The sequence below is a fragment of the Bombina bombina genome, chromosome 6 (assembly GCF_027579735.1).
Source record: "Bombina bombina isolate aBomBom1 chromosome 6, aBomBom1.pri, whole genome shotgun sequence".
NCBI classification, from domain to species: Eukaryota; Metazoa; Chordata; class Amphibia; order Anura; family Bombinatoridae; genus Bombina; species Bombina bombina.
The window spans coordinates 1,010,852,448-1,010,866,350 of NC_069504.1; the positions used below are offsets into that span (position 1 = coordinate 1,010,852,448).

The 13,903-nt window shown below is 40.8% G+C and overlaps 1 protein-coding gene across 3 annotated transcripts in view; it reads left to right on the top strand.

Annotated features, from left to right (window-relative positions):
* The window catches only part of CWF19L1 (CWF19 like cell cycle control factor 1), a 345,153-nt gene that overhangs the window by 179,894 nt on the left and 151,356 nt on the right, over nucleotides 1-13,903 (top strand). For 2 of the 3 annotated variants that reach the window (XM_053718730.1, XM_053718728.1), the window contains exon 10: nucleotides 11,278-11,357. The exons of the other annotated variant lie outside the window; for it this stretch is intronic. In XM_053718730.1, coding sequence (XP_053574705.1) covers nucleotides 11,278-11,357 — 80 coding nt within the window. The remainder of the gene's footprint in view (nucleotides 1-11,277; nucleotides 11,358-13,903) is intronic. 3 annotated transcript variants of the gene reach the window in all.

Below are 13,903 nucleotides of genomic sequence, written 5' to 3' on the forward strand. Positions count from 1 at the left end.
AATAGTGTTAAACATAAAACACTTGTTTTCTTACAAAATGAGCGATTGGACATTTTTAAAGTGAATGTCAATTTTGATCCTAAAGTGCCCGGTTTTTAAAAATTTGATTAAAAACAGGGGCACTTTAATTCATCAAAATTTACATTTCACTCCTGTTGAGAAAAAAAACCCTTACCTTTTAATCTAGACAGCAGCTCCAGCTTCCTCCGCCCGTCGCAAAGCCTCTTCCTGGGTCTAAAATGAGGAATCCGGCTTCCTCCAATCACGGCGTTGAATCAGACACTGATTCCCCCGGGGGGGAAGCCGTGATTGGAGGATGACCGATCCCTCATTTCTGACATCAGAAATGGCTTGCAATGACCGGAGGAAGCTGGAGCTGCTGTGAAGGTTAAAAGGTAAGTTTTTTTTTTTTTTGTTTTTTTTTTCTCTCAAAACAGGAGTAAAATGTGATTTCTTCTATAAAGGTAAGACGAGTCCACGGATTCATCCATTACTTGTGGGATATTATCCTTCCCTACAGGAAGTGGCAAAGAGCACCACAGCAGAGCTGTCTATATAGCTCCTCCCTTAGCTCCACCCCCCCAGTCATTCTCTTTGCCTACTCTAAGTACTAGGAAGGGTAAAGTGAAAGAGGTGATAAAATATTAGTTTTTAATTTCTTCAAGCAAGAGTTTGTTATTTTAAATGGTAGCGGTTTGTACTATTTACTCTGAGGCAGCATATGGATGAAGACTGCTGCCTGGAGGATGATGATCTTAGCATTTGTAACTAAGGTCCATTGCTGTTCCCACAGAGGCTGAGGAGTACAGGAAACTTCAGTGTGAGGAACGGTTTCATGCTATGCAGCAATGAGGTATGTTCAGTCATATTTTTTCTGGAGAGACTGTGTTTTTCAGAAAGGCTGACATTATACCCAGGAGGGTAAGGGTAAGCAGTAATCCTGGAGCTAAAAGAAGGGCATTACTTAGCTTGTATATGGGGCCAATTACATATATGGTTGACACTGAATGGCAAATGTTTGTGAGCAAACGTTTTTTTGGATTTGGGAGTGCTTTAATGTTTTTTGTGGGCAATAAACTTTTGGGCAACTTTATTAGGGCACACATGGCTTAACTTTCGGGTCTTAGAACCCACATGGCTAGTTATAACCGCTCTGGTGCGGTTCTTTAAGGCTGAGGAAACATCGAGTGAGATGGGCGGGGCCTATTTTCGCGCCTCAGATGCGCAGTTAGTTTTGTCAGCAAGCTCTAACTTCTGAGGGCCCTGGTGTATGTTTTGGGCCAAATCGAAGCTTTTACCCCACACTTTCGATCCCTGAGGTGCTGAGGTTTTTTTTTCCAGATCTGGGCCTATTTTCGATCCGGTTTGGAAATTAAGGGGTTAATTGTTTAAAAAAAAAAATTTGTTTGTGGTGCAATCTTAACTACCTATAGTGTGTCTACATACAAAATTTTGAGACATTTGGTGCATGTTTAGGCTGTTTTGCAGAACGTGTATGCTTTTTTTCTCTTAAAGGCGCAGTACCGTTTTTTAAGATTGTTATTTTTTTCACTAAATAAAGTGTTTTCATGCTTGTTTGTGGTCATTACTAGCCTGTTCAACATGTCTGACATTGAGGAAAGTCAATGTTCAATATGTTTAGAAGCCATTGTGGAACCTCCACTTAGAATGTGTCCCTCATGCACTGAAAGGTCTATAAATTGTAAAGAACATATTTTAGCTACTAAAAGTATGTCGCAGGATGATTCTCAGTCAGAAGAGAATCAGGTTATGCCATCTAATTCTCCCCAAGTGTCACAACCGTTAATGCCCGCACAAGTGACGCCAAGTACTTCTAGTGCGTTTTAATTCTTTCACCCTGCAAGATATGGCCGCAGTTATGAATACTACCCTCACAGAGGTTTTATCTAAGCTGCCTGGGTTGCAGGGGAAGCGCAGCAGGTCTGGTGTGAGAACAAACGCTGAGCCCTTTGACGCTTTATTAGCTATATCCGATGTACCCTCACAATGTTCTGAAGTGAGGGATTTGCTGGCTGAGGGAGAGATTTCTGACTTAGGAAATATGTTCCCTCAGACAGATTCAGATATGACGGCTTTTAAATTTAAACTAGAACACATCCGCTTATTGCTCAGGGAGGTTTTAGCGACTCTGGATGATTGTGACCCTATTGTAGTTCCAGAGAAATTGTGTAAAATGGACAAATTCCTAGAGGTTCCTGCCTACACTGATGTTTTTCCGGTCCCTAAGAGGATTTCGGAAATTGTTTCTAAGGAGTAGGATAGACCAGGTATTCCGTTCGCTCCCCCTCCTACTTTTAAGAAAATGTTTCCCATATCAGACGCCATGCGGGACTCGTGGCAGACGGTCCCTAAGGTGGAGGGAGCTATTTCTACCCTGGCTAAGCGTACAACTATACCTATTGAGGACAGTTGTGCTTTTAAAGATCCTATGGATAAAAAATTAGAGGGTCTCCTGAAGAAAATATTTGTTCATCAAGGTTTTCTTCTCCAACCTATAGCGTGCATTGTTCCTGTAACTACTGCAGCGTCCTTTTGGTTTGAGGCTCTGGAAGATGCTCTTCAGGTTGAGACTCCATTAGAGGATATTCTGGATAGAATTAGGGCTCTCAAGCTAGCTAATTCTTTCATTACAGATGCCGCTTTTCAATTGGCTAAATTAGCGGCGAAGAATTCAGGTTTTGCCATTTCAGCGCTTAGAGCGTTATGGCTTAAGTCCTGGTCTGCTGATGTGTCATCAAAGGCTAAGCTTTTAGCCATCCCTTTCAAGGGTAAGACCCTATTCGGGTCTGAACTGAAAGAGATCATTTCAGACGTCACTGGAGGGAAAGGCCATGCCCTTCCTCAGGATAAGACGAATAAGATGAGGACCAAACAAAATAATTTTCGTTCCTTTCAAAACTTCAAAGGTGGTCCCTCTTCCTCTTCCCCTGCCACAAAGCAAGAGGGGAATCTTGCTCAATCCAAGTCAGTCTGGAGACCTAACCAGACTTGGAACAAGGGTAAACAGGCCAAGAAGCCCGCTGCTGCCACCAAGACAGCATGAAGGGGTAGCCCCCGATCCGGGACCGGATCTAGTAGGGGGCAGACTTTCTCTCTTCGCTCAGGCAAGACGTTCAGGACTCCTGGGCTTTAGAAATAGTAACCCAGGGGTATCTTCTAGATTTCAAAGATTCTCCCCCAAGGGGGAGATTCCATCTTTCTCAATTGTCTGTAAACCAGACAAGAAGAGAGGCGTTCTTATGCTGTGTAGAAGACCTATATTCCATGGGAGTGATCTGCCCAGTTCCGGAAACAGAACAGGGGCAAGGGTTCTACTCTAATCTGTGGGTCACAAAAAAGAGGGAACTTTCAGACCAATTTTGGATCTCAAGATCCTAAACAAATTCCTCAGAGTCCCATCCTTCAAGATGGAGACCATTCGGACTATTTTGCCAATGATCCAGGAGGGTCAATATATGACCACCGTGGACTTAAAGAATGCGTATCTACACATTCCTATCCACAAAGATCATCACCAGTTCCTCAGGTTCGCCTTTCTGGACAAGCATTACCAGTCTGTGGCTCTTCCCTTCGGGTTGGCCACGGATCCCAGAATTTTCACAAAGGTGCTAGGGTCCCTTAATCCAGGCGTCAACTTACCAACTAGCCAAGTCTCACACGGACATAGTGTTGGCTTTTCTAAGATCTCACTGGTGGAAGGTGAACGTAAAAAAAGAGTTCACTTATCCCTCTCACAAGAGTTCCATTCCTGGGAACTCTGATAGATTCGGTGGACATGAAAATTTTTCTGACGGAGGTCAGGAAATCAAAGATTTATCTACCAAGCTCTTCATTCCATTCCTCGGCCGTCAGTGGCTCAGTGTATGGAGGTAATCAGTTTAATGGTAGCGGCAATGGACATAGTTCCGTTTGCTCGCTGACATCTCAGTCCACTGCATCTTTGCATGCTCAAACAGTGGAATGGGGATTATGCAGATTTATCTCCTCAGATAAATCTGGATCAAGAGACCAGAAACTCTCTTTGTTGGTGGTTGTCACAGGATCATCTGTCCAAGGAAATGTTTCCGCAGGTCAGCGTGGGTCATAGTGACGACGGATGCCAGCCTATTGGGCTGGGGTGCAGTCTGGAATTCCCTGAAAGCTCATGGTTTGTGGACTAAGGAGGAGGCTCTCCTCACGATAAATATTCTAGAACTGAGAGCGATATTCAACACGCTTCAGGCGTGGCGTCGGCAAGATTCATAAGATTTCAGTCGGACAATATCACTACTGTAGCCTATTAGAGCTGCGCATCTTCACCTGTCTCACGATTCGATTCGATTACGATTATCATCGTAACGATTCGATACGATTCGATTCTACGATGCATCGCGATGCATCACGATTACTGCACTATTTCTGCCCAATTTTTAAATTTTTCAGAAAAAAAAATTCAAGAAGTCAAAGTATTGAAATAAACTCTTTTTTTATTTTATTAGCTCAAAAAAGGACACTCTTCCTGTGGCAAAGTCTGAACACAGCAGACAACAACAGTTTATAGAACAGTAAATACTAAATGGCAATTGTTGTATTGGTTTGGAAACAATATTATGGCATCAAACTGTAGTTACAGAGTACGTAGTGTAAAAAGTGCAGTGCTCACAGTGTACTTCTTCAGTAAAAGAAAATATTTAAATGTATATATTATATATTAGTAAGTAGTACACTATACACTTGTAAAGAAACATGAACAACAAATAAATGTCTAACCTATCTATGTTGGTTTTAATTTAATTTCTTTACTTACTTAGTAATAATAATATAATAGACATTAAATTAAAACCCAAATAGATAGGTTAAGCTTAAGTTACCACCATAATACCTTATTTGTGTGAAAATTGTCCTCAGAAAACAAAACATAAATCCCTTATAGGTACAAAATTACAGGTGCAGTCCACTGTGCCTTCATGACTGTCAATTTGTGGCAAACAAACATCACGTGAAGAATCTGGAACACAACACAAAAGCACAGAGTGTGCACACAACACACATGTGATTGTGACATATACAATTAGTTTACACAGTTACAGACTTACAATAGTACTAGAGACTGAGAGAGAGACATTTAAAACAAGTAGCATTGAACTGAACTACTATAACTACAGTTTCTTCTTGATGATTATATTATCTTTATGGGATCACAAATATAATTAGTTAGTTATTAGTTACTGTTAAAGCAGTACTACACACAACTGAATAGTGACTGAGTCTGTCACTGAACAGTACACAGCAGTCACACACAAACAAACAATACATAAAAAAGGACACAGACATCAAGGAGTAAATCATGGTGAAGAAAGGGTGGCACGCCACTCACCTGAGGTGTGTGTGCTTTATTTTTGTATTGTGCTGTTGTGTGTGGCACTGTGTGTGTGCTGTACTGTCTGTAGTGTACAGTATATTTGTGATCCAATAAAGATTTACTCAAGGTTTACTCAAGGCTTTTCCTTCCCCTATAGTGGGGTTTGGCTTCAGTCTCACTCTCTGCATAGTGCACTCATAGACAGTTAGACAGTCACACTCACTAGACACTCAGACACTAGAGACACAGTGGGACACACACACAAACAAAAACATTCAATGGCACCACAGTCAGCCACAGTCACACTCACACTCATAGACACTTAGACAGTGACACTGGGACAGACACACAATCACATACAAACAAAAAAATTCAAAGGCAGTTAATACACTCATCTCACACACACTCATAGAGAATGAGATACATACAAACTTTTCAAACTGGCACTCACTCACAGACACACTCACACACTCATAAAGAGACAGTTAGACACTGCAGTACACACATTGTTATTGTTAACTGGTTGGTTATATTCGGTTAACCCCTACAGATCTGCCTGGGAGTGGGTGGGATGGCATTTGGGATTGGGAATTGGGATCATAAACAAAAACATATGATATCTTTCTTAAAGGGTCTATTTAAAATAGACAATTTTTTAGTGTGAATGAATAATATTAATAATCCCTTATGCAGTGTGCACTATGCACTCACTGCATTGCAAACAATACAGGGGTGTGCTGTAACAATAGCACAACATCTACAAAACAGAGCACTTCCTGATTGGCAAACATCACAGTAACACTAGAAGTAGTAATAGACATTATACAAGAAGTAGCATTGAACTACTAGATTTACTAACTTTGATTATCAATATCTTTATGGGATCACAAATATATTGTTACACAACACACACACAGTCACAGTCACACACAGTCAAACAATACCAAAAAAAACACACATAATAAAAAGAGTGAATCATGGTGAAGGGTGACACTGACTGACACGCACACATGAGGTGTGTGCAGTTGTGTGTTGTTTCTTTTGTATTGTGTGTGTGTGTGTGTGACTGTGACAGAGTGACGTGGTCGGTCGTGTCGTGTAGTGTACTAGTATATTTTGTGATCCAACAAAGATTTACTCAAGGTTTTAAGCTTCATTTTTCAAAAAGCTATAAGCTATATAACAGTAACAAATATAAAATAACTTAACAGTAGTCTGCACTGGGCAGTGGGGCACACAGCACTTTCTTCTGGATGTGCCAAAAAACATTAAATATTAATATTATAAACCTGAATCACTACTCAGAATTATGGAATATGTAGGTTTTTCTGTAAGAACACTAGTTGATCCACATGCTCTGGTTTGAGGGTGCTTCTTTTAGCCGTTACCACATCTCCTGCAGTGGAGAAAACCCGCTCTGCAGACACGCTTGTACCTGGGATACACAAGTATCGCTTTGACAAATGAGAGAGGAGGGGAAATATGACCTCATGTACATGCCACCATTTCAAAGGGTCTTCAGTGAGAGGCAGAGATGGGGCTTTACAATATTTCTCTATTTCCTCTTCAGCCTTGGCATAGGGGGTCTTGGGTTCTATTGTACCTTCAGTGTCAGTGAAAGACTGTCCCAGCAAAGTCATGAGAAGCGATGTGGACTTTCTTTTGGGAGGAGAAGGGTTATCCTCCTCGATGGCTGATTCTTCTTCCAGAGTTTCTTTTCCCTCAGGCAGTGGCACTTCATCCACGTTTGTCCTCCTAGATGTAACTGTACTAGTACACTCAATCTGTGTTTGAACAAAAGAATAGAAAAAATAGCATTCATTATTACCTCGAGCAGCCAGCCAGCTAATGCTATGTGTGTGCTCAGAGAGACAGTAATGCATAAATAAATGCATACAACAGCTCACATCTATTCAAGAAACATGATGCAATTAAAATTACCTCCAAGGATGCAGCCTCCTCAGTCACTCCTCTGTATATCTCCAATCTCTCCTCCTCTGTGAGAATAAAAGGCAGTCCCTTAAAACGAGGATCCAGGGCAGAGGCTGTATAAAGTATCTTCTTCTCTGCCTCACTGCTGTACCTCTTCAGGAGATCTGTTTTGATGGCATTCTTGATCTCATGGATCATGGGTGTGTCTCCCATGGTGTCTGTCATGTTCTGGAGCAGTTGTGCATTTAGAGGGGCAATGAGAGAAACAGTTGGATTGCGCTCTTCTGACATCAGTGTGGTTGCATCTTTCATTGGCTTTAATGCACTCACAGCATCCTCTGCATTTGACACATCTGTTTCGTTGAGAGTGCAGAGATCTGACTCACTTTTTCTGACTTCTGGAGACAACAATGTGGCACAGATTGCAGGTTGCTGTTCTAGGAACCTCTCGACCATGTCATATGAGCTGTTCCACCTTGTTGTCACATCAGTTATTAGCTTATGATTCTTCAGGCCAAGACATTTCTGTTTTTCTTTCAGACAGTGGTTTGCTGTAGTGCTGCGGTGAAAAAATGTTGATATTCGTCGCACTCTGCCTAAAAGCCTGGAGAGCGTGGCCACTTTCAGCGCCCGCTGGGATGCGAGATTCAGTGTATGGGCGAAGCATTTTACATGAGGGAATTTTCCAACTTGAGCAGCAACAATCATGTTCGAAGCATTGTCGGTCACAAGCACTACAGATTTATCGGACAGCTGCCATTCTTCCACGACACGAGACAGTAGCTCCGCCAGATGAGAACCCGTGTGAGACTCATAAACTGCTCTCGTTTGCAGCACATGCGACAAGATCTTCCAGTCCTTGCTAATGTAATGTGCAGTTACTGTTACATAAGACTCCGTCGTGACTGAAGTCCATGAATCACACGTTAGTGCGACTCGACTGGCTTGGCTCATTGATGCAATTACCTGAGCTTTTGTTTCTTGGTAGAGTGCAGGTATAACGTTTTCTGTTAAGTGATTGCGTGACGGGATCTTATAACGTGGCTCTAGTGTCTTCAACAGGTTGCGAAACCCAAGGTTTTCCACAACAGAGTAAGGCCGTAGGTCCTTCGCTATGAAAGTTGCCACAGCTTTGGTTATTCTCTTCCCTTTTTCAGAGTTGGGTGGCAAAGTTGACAGCATTGCATCAATTCTTGGCTGATGAGCTTCAGCTAGTCTTGTTATTTCCTTGGCAGTGGCACTGGCGACAGCGGCAGGGGTTAGCATCTCAGAGTGAAAACGTCTAACGTGATTTCTCAAGTTAGTAGTATTCCCTAGGTATTTAATTTTTGTGTGACAGGCTTTACAAACCGCGTGTGTCTTGTCCAATTCGTGCTTTCCAGTATGTTCATAAAATCCAAAATGTGCCCAGATGCTTGCTTTTAAAATGCTAGGTGCATTTTTTATCTCTCTATCTTTTTTGTCTCCCTCTGTCATTTTAGCATGACATGTACATATGTGACGGATGATGTTGTTGTCAACGTCAAACTCTGTCAGTGTTAAAAAAAAAAGAAAATACACTAAGTTCCAGTTGTCAAAATGTCAAGCCGCAAATGTAAAATCAACAAGTACTAGTAACTTCAACTACTTTGCCAATGCCATACATTTTGCGAACATAAATTTTAAAACAAATTGCATTGTGATAATTGCAGGGGACATCACTCACTCACTGACACAGTTACTGTAATATATTACACACTTAAAGGTGCAAAAACCCAAACATTTACTTTCATGATTCAGATAGAGAATACAATTTTAAATAAACATCATAACTAACTCTTCTATTATTTAATTTGCTTCATACTTCTCAGATATCGTTTGTTGATGACATATTAGCAATGCATTGCACAGCACACACATTACTTACTATAAGTATATAATACTTTGTGCACAAGGAGGAGGCTATGCATTTCAACAAAGGATAAGCAAATTATATAATAGGGAAAGTTGTTTAAAATTGCATGCACTTTCTTGAATTAATATATTATTAAAATATTAGAACTTCAGACCAGGCCATCCATCCATGTGAAAAACATGTAGATAATAGATACAGATTAGACTAATAGAGACATTATTAGACAATAATAGTATACTATATTTATTTATAATACATTTTTTATATATGCAATATTATTCAATAATGCAGCAATTAATTATGCAGCAGCCTGAGCCTCAGTCAGCTCAGCATACTACGTTAAGTAAATAAGGCAAGTATTTAATTGTTACCCCTTATTGTGTAATAAATGTGATTGTGTACCCCTTATTGATTTGCTCTTACCTATTGGCAAGTAGTAGGCAGTTGAGGCAATAGGCAGGCATGGCAATGGCAATTATGGCATGGCATTGGCAAAATGTACAACGTTTTGGTAACTATTAACTAAACAAACAGTTAGTTAGTCTAATTCTCACCATAGGTCTCCTCCTCTGTCTCCCACAAAATAAAAATGAGCCCGCCGTGTAGCTGTAGTATACCGCCGTGTACCATCATCAATCTCAGGCAACAAACTCCTGCTTTGCTGCTTTGCTCCTACTGCGTAACTTCGGCACTTCAAGAGACCGCCCATGAGCGCCCATGTTGCTTTATTGGGTGACGTGACGTCAGTGACGTCAAAACGATGTACCGCGCACTTTCGCGCACTTTCTTTTACGTTTCCTGGAGGCTGGTCACGTGGGTAACGTTAATCGATTATCGCGTCTCAGCGCATCGATGCAGAATCGTTTCATGCCGCATCGCGATGCATCGTCAAAACGATTATTTTTGACAGGCCTATAGCCTATATCAATCATCAGGGGGGAACAAAGAGTTCTCTAGCGATGAGAGGTTACCAAAATAATTCGATGTGCAGAGACTCACTCTTGCCATCTATCAGCAATCTATATCCCAGGAGTGGAGAACTGGGAAGCGTATTTTCTAAGTCGACAGACTTTTCATCCGGGGGAGTGGGAACTCCATCTGGAGGTGTTTGCATAATTGATTCAGCAATGGGGCACACCACAATTGAATCTGATGGCGTCTCGTCAGAATGCCAAACTTCCTTGTTACGGTCCAGGTCAAGGGATCCCCAGGCAGTACTGATAGATGCTCTGGCAGTACCCTGGTCGTTCAACCTGGCTTATGTGTTTCCACCATTTCCTCTCCTTCCTCGTTTGATTGCCAGAATCAAACAGGAGAGAGCTTCAGTGATTTTGATAGCACCTGCGTGGCCACGCAGGACTTGGTATGCAGACCTGGTGGACATGTCATCTCTTCCACCATGGACTCTGCCACTGAGACAGGACCTTCTAATTCAAGGTCCGTTCCAGCATCCAAATCTAGTTTCTCTGCGACTGACTGCTTGGAGATTGAACGCTTGATCTTATCCAAGCGGGGGTTCTCTGAGTCGGTCATAGATACCTTGATTCAGGCTCGAAAGCCTGTCACCAGGAAAATTTATCATAAGATATGGCGTAAATATCTTTATTGGTGCGAATCCAAAGGCTAATCATGGAGTAAGATCAGGATTCCTAGGATTTTGTCCTTGTCACCGGGGTAGGAGCGGGTGGGAGCCCCCAGATCTCCCTCAAGCTGTGAGAGTATTAGCACCAGAGTGGGAAACTCAGTGACAGCTCAGAGCCGTCATTAGCACTCAAGGGGTTAAACGATAACAATTCTGGAGTAGACTGTCTCTCAAGTATTCTTTTCAACACAAATTGCTAAGTTGTTTAAAATTGTGTGCTCTATCTGAATCGTGAATGCTTAATTTGGCTTAACTGTATAGTGTTTACTGTTTCTGTTAACTAAAAATATTGCCTGTAGGCCATAGTTCAGTAATATAATGATCTAGCACATTTTGTAATTGCTCCTTTATGCACCTTTAAAGTCTAATGTACAGTCCTAGTCAACTATTGTCACAAACCTTCTTTTTTTTCTTGTTTTCTTCTTTTTTTTTTTTAAATAAAAAAAGCCCAGCCAACAGGCCCGTGCTGGTTTTGTCTTGCTAGTCCTGAAGTAGAGAAGCACTTGGTGGTCAGCATAGGCACTCATGTAAGTACTGGATAAAGCGCAAAATCTTTATGTAAATGATTCTTAAAGGGATATGAAACCGAAAATTTCTTTCATGGTTCATACAGATCATATATTCTTAAACCACTTTCCAATTTATTTATGTTATCTAATATGATTGATTCTCTTGGTATCCTTTTGTTGAACACATAGTAATCCACTCCTCGGAGCTAGCTGAAGGCCAATAATGAGACATATATGTGCAGACTCCAATCGGCAGCTTCTGAGCCAATATTTTTCAACAAAGGATACAAAGAGAATGAAACATAAGATAATTAATTGGAGAATGAATTGCAATTGCATGGTCTATCTGAATAATGATATAAAAAAATGGGTTCCATGCCCCTTTAAAATTAATTTGTCCTGTGGAAATGTATCATACTTCCTGTTGCTTCTTTGTTAATTAGAAGTTTCCCTATGAGCATATAATTTGGCACATGCATATGATACTTGCTAAACACTATTTGGCAGCCTTCCAACCCTACGTAAGCAGCTTTGGGAGGCTGCCAAAATATTCACTGTGTGCTGTGTCCTAGTCTTAATGTCACCTCTGCTAAAAATTCCCAGGAAAGAAAAAAAAGAAGATGCAAATTAAATATCAACTTGTTCCATAAGGTCTTATAAAAAAAAAAAATCTGCATGGTTCTTTGATCCAGTTTACTTGTTAAAAGCTGAGCTAGTGACACATTTTTAAACTTCAGTTTATAGCTCCTATATGAATACATCTTTCTGTGCCTGACTTCCTCTGTATGCTCTTCAGAAATCGGGTGCAAAATCCTTTTAAAATACTGACGTGTTTCTGGTGGGGCTTGTTCATTTCTCAATCCTGGAAAATTTCAGTAATAATCCTGTATGAATAAAAACCAACGGAACATATCCGGCTCTTAAAGCTTCAAAAGTCGCTATTTCTGAAGCAACAAAACCCTGCTTAGAGGTAAGGAAGGGTTATGCTACTGTCCAGAGCTGAACACAGCCGCTGAGTCAGTTGAGGTGCCATATCTGCATGGTGTCAATCAATCACCAGCTGTGTTCTGTTCATGTTCAGCGTTGCTTTGCCAGTGTGGAGCTGACTTTAAATGTGTGTTGCAGGTGTTAAAGGGACACTAAACCCACATTTTTTTTTCAGATAGAGCATGCCATTTTAAGAAACTTTCTAATTTACTTCTATTATTTTTTCTTCTTTCTCTTGTTATCTTTATTTAAAAAGCAGGAATTTAAAGCTTGAGTGGACCCATTTTTGGTTAAGAACCTGGGTTATGCTTGCTTATTGGTTTGCTAAATGTAGGCACCAATAAGCCAGCACTATCCAGAGTGCTGAACCTAAAATGGGCTGGCTCCTAAGCTTTAAATTCCTGCTTTTTAAATAAAGATGGCAAGAGAACAAAGAAAAAAATTGATAGTAGGAGTAAATTTGAAAGTTGCTTAAAATTACATGCTCTATTTAAATCATTAAAGAAAAAAATGTATGTTTAGTATCCCTTTAACCCCTTAATGACCACAGCACTTTTCCATTTTCTGTCCGTTTGGGACCAAGGCTATTTTTACATTTCTGCGGTGTTTGTGTTTAGCTGTAATTTTCCTCTTACTCATTTACCCCCCCCCCCCCCAGTCATTCTCTTTGCCACTCTAACAAGTAGCATCTCCACGGGAGGATAAAGTGAATGTGGTGTTAGATTTGTAGTTTTTATATCTTCAATCAAAAGTTTGTTATTTTTAAATAGTGCCGGTTTGTACTATTTACTCTCTGGCAGAAAGTGATGAAGAATTCTGCTGAGAGGAAAATGATTTTAGCATGTTGTAACTAAAATCCACTGCTGTTCCCACACAGGACTGAGGAGTATCAGAAAACTTCAGTTGGGGGGAACAGTTTGCAGGCTTAACTCCTATAAGGTATGTTCAGCCATCTTTTTCTAGTCAAGACTTAGTAATTCTAGAAGACTGACAAGAATCCCCATGTGGGGAAGGTAAGCCATATTCTGAGACTCAGTATGGAAGGAAGGCTTAATTAACAGGGCTCAAAGACTAAGGGCAATCGATTATTTTATAGTGAAAATATAATCATTATACAAGTTTTTATTACTTGTGTAGTGTTTTATGGGGTTTGGTTCCACATGGCATATTTTTAGACACCTATTTAGGGTTTTGAAGGCCCCACAACTCCGGAGTGGAGAGGGAGGGGGCCTAAAATTTGTGCCTCAGTTGCGCAGTTGATATTGCAGATAGCTTCATGCAGCTTCACGTGGAGGGTCCAAAAACTACTTGAGGACTTCATAGAGGCTTATTTTCCATCAAACTAATCCCCAGGGGCAGGTAGGGCCACAGCAGATTGCTGTGGCACGGTGCTGTAGTTTGCTAACCGGTTGTCGGCTTTAGGTTGCTCCGGTTTGGGCATTAAGGGGTTAATTGACTTGAAATTCGCTGTGCAATTATTCCAAAGCATTAAGATAGTGTGGTAAAAATTTCAGAAAGATCGGATCATTTTTTAAGATTTAGTAAAAAAAGTGTGCGCTTTTTATTATTTAAAGGCA